The 12601-nt window shown below is 41.2% G+C and overlaps 2 protein-coding genes across 2 annotated transcripts; one reads left to right on the top strand and one right to left on the bottom strand.

Annotated features, from left to right (window-relative positions):
- Window positions 1-1018: 1018 nt before the first annotated feature.
- On the top strand, window positions 1019-3946 carry LOC111230105 (retinol-binding protein 1-like). Its single transcript, XM_022756689.1, has 4 exons — window positions 1019-1395; window positions 1832-2016; window positions 2551-2652; window positions 3587-3946. The coding sequence occupies exons 1-4, from the start codon at window positions 1320-1322 to the stop codon at window positions 3638-3640; spliced, it is 417 nt and encodes a 138-aa protein (XP_022612410.1). The 5' UTR covers window positions 1019-1319; the 3' UTR covers window positions 3641-3946.
- Window positions 3947-4007: 61 nt separating this feature from the next.
- On the bottom strand, window positions 4008-12454 carry ltbr (lymphotoxin beta receptor). The gene is made up of 8 exons (XM_022756660.1): window positions 12020-12454; window positions 11712-11837; window positions 10673-10819; window positions 10446-10539; window positions 10091-10167; window positions 8812-8922; window positions 6214-6363; window positions 4008-5265 (listed from the first exon to the last, which is right to left on the bottom strand). Exons 1-8 carry the CDS (start codon window positions 12090-12092, stop codon window positions 5087-5089), a joined length of 957 nt encoding a protein of 318 aa, XP_022612381.1. The 5' UTR covers window positions 12093-12454; the 3' UTR covers window positions 4008-5086.
- Window positions 12455-12601: the final 147 nt, after the last annotated feature.

Genomic DNA, 12601 nt, shown 5'->3' with positions numbered 1-12601 from the left:
CAAACACTAACAGCAGGAAGCAGGAAGTTGATGCTGTTAAAGGTTTGATTACATCAGTGATTCAGTCCTATCAGTGTTTTCTCAACGGCTGTTTCCAAGGTCCAGTATATGCTTTGCGTATACTGGACCCTGACACACTGTTTAAGATGTTTAACATGACATATATTAAAGATGAGTCCTTTCTGCGGTGGCCTGGGTTCAAATCCAGTTTTGCTGCATGTCACCCCCCCCCCCCCCCCCCCCCACTTCCTGTCACTCTCTACTGTCACTGTCATTAAAGGGCAAAAATAAATCTTAGCTTTGAACCTCACTTTTAAACCAATACCTAGAACAAATCCTTTGAGTGCTCAGAAAAAAACTTGGCACCATTAGCTGAAGATCATGCATGTTTGAAAGCTCCAGAAAAGCTACTAAATGGACCTTGTTGTTATGGATGGGTTGCTGAACGGGCCTACTGGGCAAGGGCTCAGGGTCCCCAGAGGTCAGGGGGGGACCCTGGGATTAATATAAGAGACACAGAATAATGCTAAATGACCACAAAGGGATGCTAAACGTGTGTTTAGTGTCTAAATAATCTGTCCATTCTCATTGTCTCTACTACATCGATAACGTTTAAACCAATATTATAAATCATTAGAAAATCGAAAAATGCTGACTGGTCATGAGAAATTGGACCTTTAACCTCTCCCTGCAGTGTGGAGATATTGAGTGGTGAAGTGTTTCTGCACCACAGGAGTGTGTGTCACTGCTCAGAGTGTAAACAGGAGTGTGTGTCCCTACATCTGACATAAAACCCTGCATCTCGCTTTTAGATAACCCCTCTGGGACTGTAGACATAGGCCTACTGGTCTGCTGACTGCATTTAAACCCAAGCAAGTCTGTAACGTGTAGTATGCTCGGTGCATCTTCACCCCACCCACCACATGTTTTAGGGATCCGAAGCACCGCCCCTGCCTGCAACTGATCCCTCTGAGTCAAGCGTTGGGAAAGATGAACGAACCTCCCCCTGTATGTGGTGCTGCAGTAAAACTCCGCTGTCCGGCTGCGTGAGTCACTAACTGACCGGAGAGGGTTTCAGAGATCCAGAGTGAGTCTCCAGCACAGAGAGGCCTCACACTGTAATTGGAGCTACAAAAAAAGTCACCGCAGTCTCATTTTACGCACAGTCCCCGTCCAATCCAGGCATTGTCCTACGAAGTTGCGTATGTGAAAGTGATACCAAGAAGGCGGGAGATAATCTAGGGAATCTTGACTCAAGGAAAACCAGAAGAAAGAAAAGTCGAGATTTGAGCTCGTGTGGAAGGATCTAAAGAAGAAACATGTCTCAGCCTAATTACTCCGGCACGTATCACTTGGCGGAGCAGGATAATATGGACTCCTACCTCGCAGCTTTAGGTAAGACTCCTTAAATCACACCAGAGTGCCTTTTACAGCAACTGTAGCCTATTAAAACAAATACACTTTCCTGTCTTGTGCAAGCACAATGAGCTCTCCTCCACAACTTCCACATTCAGACTTTGTTGCACTTTGTTTTATTGCATTGTTGCTTTAAGTTAATCTTTCTCACTTAATCTTCACTGATTTTCATGATGTGGAACCATCTTCATTTGCAGCAGCACATTAGTGTAATGAAAATGACACTTTGTCCTTTACATGACCCCAGACTCACTCACAGACTCACACACACACACACACACACACACACACATAGAGAATGTATTAATTTAGTGTGCACTGTCACATTGAGTGTGACAAACAAAGCTCCCCTGCTATGAAATAACTTTAAATTATACCCCATGGCCAGTGTTATATCCTCTGTCTCTCCTCTCAGATATTAATTTTGCTCTGAGGAAGATCGTGTGTCTCTTGAAGCCCACCAAAGAGATCAGCCATGACCCGGCCACAGGGACCATGAAGATCCGCACCGTCACCACGCTGAAGAACTTCAACATGGATTTCACTATTGGAAAAGAGTTTACTGAGGACCTGGGGCCAGTGGATGGACGTACCTGTCAGGTGATTTGTTTTGTTTCATTTGCTGAATATGCACATTGACTTGTTTGGACATGCGTACCGGCTCGATGTTACAGTGAATATGCAGTATCATTACTTGTTACACAAGTTTGCTTTGTGTGTTTTTTCATTTGGAGTGTCAGAGCAAAGTCGGCCCACCCACTGCTGTGATTTTGTGCTGTAACCACCCCCTGCTGCTCAAGTCCCGGCTTCGGCCTACAAAGAGTGATGTGTGTGAGAAAAAGAAAGCAATGAATAAAAAAAAAAAAAAAACAACAACATTTTGATAGATTTTCTTTTCAGCTCACAAATTCATTCAGAAACTGGTGCATGAATCAGAATAAGCAGCAGTATCTTACTGTGGAAAAAAATGAGCAAAACGGAAGCAACACAGTAGAAAAGCAGAGGCTCTAAGAGACATAAAAAAAAAAGGTTTGAACTCCTGGCCACCCTTTTGCATTGCACAAAGGCTCTTGTGATTGAATGTGTGAGCCACTTTACATACTAATTACACACAACATCTTTGTGCTTACGCAGACTACAGTGAGCTGGGAGGGAGACAAGCTGGTGTGCGTACAGCGAGGGGAGAAAGAGGGCCGAGGCTGGACGCACTGGCTGGAGGGTAACAAGCTGCATTTGGTAAGGATGTATATGGATGGAGTGAAAAGAGGTGAGGGAGAGGCCAAAGCAGATGGAGAGGGGGAGGGATGGATGGAGGGAGGGATACGGAACAAGGAAAATGGAAGCATAAAGGGGAAAAGATGTTGAAATTGATATGCTAAATGAGGACATGCAAATAGGACAAGGTTTGGAAGTCCTTGCCGTCTTCCATTATACTATGTCTGTCTGTGGGAGAAGTTTGCCTGCGCATGCCTGAAGGAAAAAGCAAAAGAGGGCAAACACAAAAGAGGCAGAAGACTCTTGAATGCACGTTGTAGTAAAATGCTACAATAACTCAGGGCCAATGGAGAGGATTGGACCTTCTCGTTTTGGTTGTAAAAGAGTTTAAGATTATAGATTATCTGTCAGCGCTGATTACAATTTTAAACAATCCGCATTGTTCCAGTAAACAGCTCTCACAGGGTTTTCTAATACCTCTGTTTTCAGACGGGACAAAAACAGCGTGTTGTTGACGCCGTGTCCAGATTCAGGAGAGAGTTGGGAAAGAAATGCCAGCAAGGATCAGGCTTTAAAATGGTGGATTTTAGAGGTTTCACAAAGCAGGAGAAGGGAGCAGAGAGTGACTAATGAAGAATGAGTGAGGGGGGGGGGTGCCGGAGGAGGAGAAAGGGGAGCGGGGGATGGGTGGGGGGCTAAAAAGGGAGGAGATAAGTAGACAAGGAAAGAGTGGGAGACAGAGATTACAAGGTCAAAGGATGAGGAGAGGGAGGGAGGGAGGGAGGTGTTTTGGATACAATCCCAGGTTTGTGTATCACTCATTTAGATCTCCTTTGATGTGCCAAACTGTCGTATTGATTCCCACTATTCATTTACAACCCCCCCCACCCCCCTTTTCCCCTTATGCCACCCCCTCACCCCACCCCCTCCCCCATGGTCTTTTTGCTCTCTGCAGGAGATGAGAGTTCAAGGCGTGGTTGCCAAGCAAGTCTTCAAAAAGGAAGATTGAAGTCATGTAGAAATATGTAGTTAGTGAATAACCTCAATTTATTCTTCTTATTCTAGTCAAGAACTTGGTGCGAGAATTAAAATGTTTATAGCTTTATTTTTATTATAATCAAGAATATTTTGAAATATCACATACTGTTATGTACAGTACATGTTGTTAATTGTTTCTGTCTGATGGTACTAACTGAGAAGAGAGCAGCTGAGCAGAATGATTCTCGACTTGTGTAAACATTCCCAACATATCTCCTCATATTGCACGATCTATCTCCACAATGTTATAAACAAATCAGACATCTGTCAAACATCACCGATCCGTCTTTAATACATAACATTACACTCCAAGTTTCTGCTGTCATTCTGTCTGTTTGTTTGTGTGTGTGTGTGTGTGTGTGTGTGTGTGTGTGTTGTATTGTTGCTGCACATCTAAGAGTTTTATAAATACTGAAATTCAGCAGTCAAAATCTGCATTACAATGTACTTAAAAAAGAAGACGGAGAGTTTTGTTTTTTGACTTTTAACAATTACACTGTACAATTCTGAACCTCAATCATTTGCTGAAGCTGGAACAGTTTAAGTTAAATTAGATATCCTATGAAGCAAAATTACAAAGACATAGTTAACATAAAAGGATAATATTTTCCTTACTGTCAACAAATTCCACGAAAAATCTAAAACCAGCAACATATGATTTTGTTTCTCTATACTTGTTCACTTTTTTACCGCATCTGTGGCACTCAGTCCAAAGCCCATTTGCTCCTAACGCCGGTGTAAATGTTTAAAAATGGATAACAAATATGAAGTTACATTTTTTTTTAGAAATGGTTTAGTAATGTCCTATAACAGCTGGGCACTGTAGTTTTTAGGAAATGTTAAATAGGAGTAAAAAGAGTGTTTTGTTAGGGACTATTTTCCACTGTGGTTCAGCAGCAAGACACTTGTACGTGGAATTGAGTCACGATAAACTACAGTGCCCATGTTCATGACAAAGGAGAATCACATCACGTCACACACAACAATGGATTGTGTGGGATTTGTTGACAATAAGAGAAATATAGAATATCACCGGACATCCTTTAACAGAGACGGCACTGAGCTGCAGCTAAAGACCGCAGACGGCGCTGCTTTTACTTGTGAAGCTCCTCTCGAAGACAAATTCACATTAAAGGGAATGACAACTTAATTCTGTTCATATTATGAATGTTCTCCTCCATTTTCAGCTGTTCGTCTCACTGTAAATGCTACACAGAAATATCACACCACCCAAAGTGAAGTTCTCCTAAAAGTCCTGCAGGAGGCGACAAACTGTCATCCTCCTTCAACTCTCCACAAAGTGAAATCCTGCTGTTTTGTATAAATAGTTAACAGTTTTGTAAAAAGATGTTGCAGCATCTCCAAGCCAGAGAGGAACTCTAAGCTCCTTCAGTATACTGTTACAACAACATTTACTTTATGTCCCACACCACTCGTCCTCCTGTGGCTCTGAGTAGGTCCTGAGGAAGCTGCCTGTGCGGTATCCTGCACTTCTAGTGGTGTGATTGGATTCAGCGAAAGAAACTGAGGCCTTAAATGGTGTTATAGGAAGGCTGCTGTCCACGCTGCAACTGACCAGATTATCATCATCATCATCTGAGGAGGAGAAAATCAATAGTGAGTGTGACCATCCTTCCAATTAATGTTACACTGCTGTGTGAAACATACTTCACACTTCATGAGGCACGATGAAACGCAATTCTTAAAGAGGCTGACAGCATTTATGGACGTGGGAGGTTAATACAGATTAGTGCTGGAGAAATGAATACTCGTCTCACTCTGATATACAGGTTGGTGACAAATTAAAGGAAACTTAACATAAAGAGCCTCTGGTGATGTGTTGGACGACAGCGCGGCTCCAGAACAACCAACATCAACAGTGTTGATCCCTCCACTGCTCTTCTAGACGGATATTACCTCATTTGACTTTTTGATGATGGTGATGGTGAAGAGCACTGTCTAACATGTCGTTCCAAAAACTCCCATAGGTGTTGAGTTCTGGTGGTTTTGAGGGCCATAGTATACGATTCATATCATTTTCATACTTCCAGTGACCCCCCCCCCCAACCCTGTGCCCTGTACTCAAGCCTCTACATTCGTTTTTTCTCCACTTATTTATTCAGTTTTTTTTCCTTTAATTTGTCCCCTGTATGTACATCTTCAATCTTCTTGTTTATCAGAAGTCAGAAGACGAGAGTAATAGCAGGGATTTTCTGAGACCTCACATGGCTGTTGTGCACAGTGCACTGTATATATTTATATGGCTTCCTCTTAAGTGTTACATATTTTAATGTGTACACTTGAATATATGTATAGATCACAAGGCCTCTGGTTAGAGTCCGGCTGAGGACCCCTGTTGCATGTCATTGCTTATTGCTCTCTACTCATTTTCTATCATCTCTCTACTGTCAAGAGCTCTATTAAAGGTATGGAAAAATACCCCCAAAATACAACAACATCAAAAAACTTTTTTGTAGAACAGGTATAACAAAAACTGTAAAGCTGGAGTGTATTTGCATGCTGCAGTGTTCAGGGATTTATCACCTGGGTTGAAAAGCGGTGACTTGCAGTCTCCCACGGGGCAGCTCTCTTGGCAGTGTCCGTTCAGCTCTATAGACGGTAAAGGCAGCTCCATCGACTTGCCCAGTGCCGCAGGAACCATGTCTACCATGGTAACAGGAACTCTGGACTTGGCTTTCTCACAGAAAATAGGATAAAAAATAAAATTATTCAGTATTATGCTCACAAGGATGCCCCTTATAATCATAGCAAACATTTGCAAACACGTAAAACGCACCAGGTTTTCGATTAAGTTTTATCTGATTTGGACTGTAGCCTTGGTGACTCATTATGTGGCCTATAGGTGACACTGTAATCTCTCAAAATTAACAGACAAATTTGTGTAGTACCAAGAGTCATCCATATGTGATCCTGATAAGAATCAACACACATGCAGCACAACCTTTCCTACTTCTTAATTAACAATCCTGTAAAATTCAAATGAACTACAGCTCAGTGAGACTCATGTAAATTAATTTGATACCCTTTAAATTTTTCTTTTGAGAATTAGACTCATCTCCTGCTAACTTGAAAGGCGGTTGTGAGAACGCCGTTTCCTTTTTCACAGATAAGCTCCGTAGTCAGATTTGACTCACAGCAGCTATGTGAGATTCCAATGGGGTCAAATTTTAAGTCGGAAAAAAGTATCAAAACCTTCAAAATAAGTGTGTCAATCCGCCCCCGCTGTACACTGCAGATGTTCACATGCATTCATACAGCCATCAATTCGCCATTATGTGGCTAAATATAAGCCTACTGCTTTTTTACGTGTCAATATTGGTATCCACTGAAGCTGCTACAAATTCAAGCTGCCTTTAAAACCTGCAGAGAGTAGGACTGAATTACCAACCAGTCAAAGCGAGCAGCAGCCTCAGAAAGAAAACCTCATGTGCCCCAAAGACCCCACATCCACTGGGTGTCAGCTGGTTTGTGGTTATTTGAATAATTGCAAATTTGTTTGTTAATATGTATCCCTTAAGGACAATATCACTTGAGATCAATCTATTCTGTCTAGGTGCATTGTAGAGGCACCCTGTGTCATATTTTAACTTGTTGAAAATACAGAATCTATGAATATGTAAATATTTTTTCTTGATGCCTCTCATTTCCGTGGAAAGTCTATTCTCACTGTATTTGTGCTGGAGGCTCCAAGTTCCCGTGTAACATTTGTGTAATTTACATAATAGACCAATACTGGCGTCACCACTTGATGCGATGTCACCATAACCCTGCTGGTAACATGCACATCTGAAACTCATATTTTACGTGAGTACCCAGGAACCTTCCTCCTTTAACAGATTCATTTGGAAACAGTCTTCAGGTGTCAAACTCAAGTAAATTAACAATAAGCAGAGCTTTTTTGAGTGGAGGTGGGCTTTAACTCAAAAGAAAAAACAGTAACTTGTTTTACCAGATAAAAGTCTTTGTTATTTATCCTTACCACAGAGACCTTAAGCAGTTTTCACTGTCCTTAGAAACAGTGCTCTGAGCTGTGCACACTAAATTCTGCTGACAGTAAAAATCTTACAGACTGTTATCTCAAAACCTCAGCAAATAAAACTGAAACTGTCATGGTACCATTCTACTACGAGTATGAAAACATGTCTTTTAGTAATTTGGGTGGAAAGAATCCTTTAAAGATATGAAGAAAATGCAGACATATTGTGATTAGAAAAATTACTGGGAAACACTGACATCACTGTGTTCTCTGTTTCAGTGAACATTTGAACATTATCAATTGCTGTCAACACAGCGAATAAAAGAACTATTGTACCACTGATGTTATCTTTCAACCGGTATGTTTAATCTGAAACCCAGATGTTACTATCAGAGTGGGAGAACAACATACTTCTTCTCGAAGGCTGACCTTCCCTTTACTAACTGCACTTGATCTGTAAATTCCAGTACTGGCCCATTGCTTCACTGGAAATACAGTAAATGTCAATGAAATTACAGGGCAACGTCAGCCAAAACATTCAGTTATGGGACTGTGCCAAATACGTACAGCCTGTTTCTCTGTATTACTTAGTTGCCCATGAAGTGTGCGTCACATTATACCAAATAACTGTGTCAGGCTGAATATGTACAGGATGTGGTTTCCCCATTCAGTTTGTCATGCTCGTCAAGCGTGTCTAGCATTGTGTTACACAGCTCCTTGTTTAACCTGCCTGGGTTACACTAACTGATAAACATTTTTGCTTCTGTGCAAAAAAAAAAAAAAAAAAAAAAAAAATCCATTATGAACAAACTTCAGACCAAATTTGATTCAAATGATTACAGGAAAATCAGGTATGTAAATTTCATTTTACCTTACTCAGAGTTTTCTTTTTTTTTTTTTTTAATTCACTGTAAAGGAAACAGTGGGAGGGCAGAGAGATCAGCAGTGACCTTCAACTGTATGACTTCAAAGTGTCTCACAGTTGTGGCTAACAGCATGCGCACTTACTGCCACTGAGTAGGCCTGCTTATGCACTGCTTTGTCGCCCCTTCAGGAAGACTTTTTGTTTTTTTTTTCATAAGTATGAGAACAAAAGTGTGTGAAAGACAGTGATGAAACCAGCACATGTGACGTGTTGCACATACCTGCTCTGTATGATTTGCGTTTTGCCCTCCTGCAGATGACTACAGCAAACAGGATGAGCGCAGTCAACACAAGTCCTGACCACAGGGCTGCGGGCAACATCCAGGAACACCCTGAAGAACATACGCAGAGAGAAAGAGAGAGGGGGTTTCTTATGTAACTTTATGTAAACACACTGTAACCTCTGGGAAATGGAGAGAGGGTGTGAATGATTACTGAATACTGCTCTTGTTTCCTCATTAATAATATTGTCAGAAAGTTAATGGCTGACATAATCAAAAAGGCTTAACGCAAGTTCCTCGACAACTATTGCGAATTAGTTTTATGACTATTATGAACGGTCACATGAAAAGCATAGCCTTTTCGGTAACATTTGATTTATAGACACTACTCCACAACTAACTGTTGCTGCTTGAGTAAATTTAAAACACTGGTAATGTGGTCGTGAAGGTAAGGCCATGGCCCAGCCCCACGCAATGTTTCAGTATTTAGTGTTTAGCCAGTCGCAGACCTCAGTCCCAAAACATTTTTTTGGCCACTTGGGGACAGCAGAACACATTGTGACATATCACTTTTTAATTTGACATGGCAAACATGTTGGGAAACAGTCGCTAATTTACACATCTAGCAGTTACAGAGCAGCATTATCATTTATTTCGAGTCATGTTTTTGAAATGTTAGTCTCTTTAAGTCCTGGTTTTGGTCTCTGCTGACTCCTGATAAAAATATCTGGCTCTTTAGCTGCTACAGGCCCCACTATGTTCACAAGATGTTCACAAGCTAGACGCTAAATCTGGGTGGGCAGCATTTTCTGTAAAAACAGCTGCCTTGTGTGAGAGAAAACGGCTCTATGAGAGTGGTGAGAGTGAACCAAAACAGAAAAGCTGAACAGCTAAACAATGAGCTGAAACTCTAATAAAACGCTTTGTAAATCCAAGGAGAGCTGCAGATTCAGGTGATAATTCTCAGTAGGTTCATCATTAAAAGTGACTCCTTTCACATTGTCAATTATACAGTGAGACAATGCTAACTGCAGGAAGTTGCTTAGATTAATCTCCACCAATTAAATTATTTCTCATGTATACTGATTCTTACTTTCTTAATAATCTTGTCATATGACAAGAAAGGAACGGAAGGCCAACAGGAACTCACTGAGTCAATTCGGGTAAGATCATCTGCCACTTTGCACAAGTTCATTTCTTTTCAAAGTAAAAGATTTTAAGATCTGAAAAGAAGACGCACAAGTAAAGCAACAGTCTTAAGTCAAATCTGGAGACTTACGTGGTAAGACGTCACTGCAGACGGCATTTTTTGTTGAAGTTCCTTCAGATTTAAGCTCTCTTCCCAAGTCCTCGCATCTGCAAAAGATGTACAAAGAAAAACTTTTTTTAAAATTTGGGCATGTTAGTCCCACTGAGACTGATGTTAAAAAAAGCCTCAGACAAGCTGTAGAAACTGCACAATTCCTATAGTGTGGATCAAATCAAGTTTCAGTAGGTGTAATGTGGGATGTTTTGGGTTTCGTTTCAGCTGTGTGTCAGTGGATAACTAATGTGTGACTCACTCACGGTTTACCACATGACATACACTGACATCCTCTTCCAGCTTTAATAGTAATAAAAGCAAATAGTCTTACCTGGTATGCTTTTCACAGGTTGAGACGAAATCTGTCTTGTTGCTGTAGGTCCCCTTTTCACATGGAGCACAGATTGTATCATTGGTACGACCGGCTGCAAGAAGGAATTAAATGTAGACTTCAATTGTCATTTTCTGTTGTTTGTTTTATTTTACCCTACTGTACAAGATGTGAACGCATGCGGTAGTACATGGTCATTTATTTCGCATTTTATAATGGAAGCCTACCAGGAAGCTTGACTCCTTCACCCTCAAGGCATTTGGTCAGTGGCAGGCAGTGGTCACACTGAACATTACTACAGTAGAAACCAGTCTCACAGTCACACACTGTGTTCTGTATGGCTGTACAGGAGTATGCTTTCTTCTGCTTGTTATCTGAAAGAGTCAAAGAGAAAATATAAAGAGTGAGTGTGTGTCCTGGGAGAGGGACCTCTCCTCTGTTGCTCCTACATGGGGTGATAAGCCCCTCTTTGTGTCTAGTTGTGGTTGTCTGTGTAATCGTTTTGTCTCTTTGTAGTTGTTTTGCATCTCTCTGTAGTAATTTTGCATCTGTTTGTAGTTTGAATGACTTTCCAACAAGGAATATTAACAGTCACTTCAAACAGAGGCTCTGGACAAGAAAGCTACACAGATATTTTAGGCTACACAGATAAAAGTGACTGGATGTGACTGGACTTTAAGTTCATTCAACTTGAAAACATCAGCTCCCTTGCTGCTTTACAAATGTGAGTCAACATAATTAAACTTGAAGAATTAGTTCAAATGTGTGAAATTGTAAAACTGGGTTAAATTCACATATTTCTATATATAGGTTTGTTCCAGTTCTTCATTTAAACCACATAATGCTCAGACTGAGTCAAATGCTAAAAGACTTGAGAATGTTTTTTGTTGCATCACTTTTCTTAAATGGGAATATTCCAGATAACTTGTGCATCATTTCCCCAAAAACTGAGCCAAACATGTGTGGTGTCTTTCGAAACTTTGGGGTCTCCACTTAAATTTGAAACAGAGTGTGAAACATTTTGAACAAACTTCTTGCTGTTCAGCATCAGTTAATGTAATAATTGACCCCACCAGCAAGTGAGTTGATTTGAAAGAAGAGAAGTGGATTTGTGACGGTGTTCACATAAAGACACAACTGCAATGCATCTATTTATACTGGGGGGAGAAGAGGAAGGAACTGTGTTTGTTTGCACTTGTGACAGAAAGATTATGTGTGTGTGTGTGTGTGCACACACAGTACTGTATGTGCATGTGTGTGACTTACGGGAACTGCACACACTGCAGACTTGGCATTTGTTCAAGTGATTTTTCGTGGCCGTGTAGCTCCCATGTTCACATTTAGCACACTTGGTTGGCTTTGAGCCGTCACACTCCGCTTGCATATACATTCCTGAGACAGAATTGAGACGTACAGAAGAAGTAGATGTCAGGCAATGCTAATACAGTATATGAACTATGCAGACAAGCTGAATATTTTCACAGACCAGACACACAGTACATAAGGTTTCGTGGTTTGCACAGTCATATGTATATGTTTATTATCCAAGGAGAAAAGAAATGTTAGTGACTCACCTGCAGGACAACGATCACAGCATTTTCCATCTTTATAATATGTATTCTCATTTGAGCAATTCATCTTTGCCATCTGTATCCCATTCGATTAGTCCACCACCTGTGTGTAAAATATCTAAGCTTGCCGGTCAATGACCTTTACACTCTTTCTCTAACCCTGCTCCTAACCTTTGAAATTACGGCTGTGAAAGTTATCTTAGCTGAAAGAGCATCACTGACAGGGAAATCTCTTTTTCTGAAGTTCACTCATTCGCCGCTCTCGTTCTTCCGTCTCCACTCTCTTTCTGCTGTCTGAGCTTTGTGTGACTACACATATGTTTCCCCTCCTCACTCTGCCTTACCTATTTCTCATCCTACACAGTGGAAAACCCCAGTGACCCTCATCTACTGTTTTCCCCTCTGTCTCGCTGTCTCTGTCTCTCTCTCTCTCTTTCTCTGTCTCTCTCTCTGTCTGTCTGTCTCTCTCTCTCTCTCTCTCTCTCTCTCTCTCTCTCTCCCCTGTTTCCTTCCTGTCCTACCCCTCTCACTGCAAAGTAAGCTGTGCGTGTGTGTTTCCATAGCTACAGGACAGAAGACTGATTT

Source organism: Seriola dumerili, unplaced genomic scaffold, assembly GCF_002260705.1.
Source record: "Seriola dumerili isolate Sdu_G_001 unplaced genomic scaffold, Sdu_1.0 BDQW01000258.1, whole genome shotgun sequence".
Lineage (NCBI taxonomy): Eukaryota > Metazoa > Chordata > Actinopteri > Carangiformes > Carangidae > Seriola > Seriola dumerili.
The sequence above is the reverse complement of the archived record's forward strand: the minus strand, read 5'-3'. Positions and strand labels throughout refer to the sequence as shown.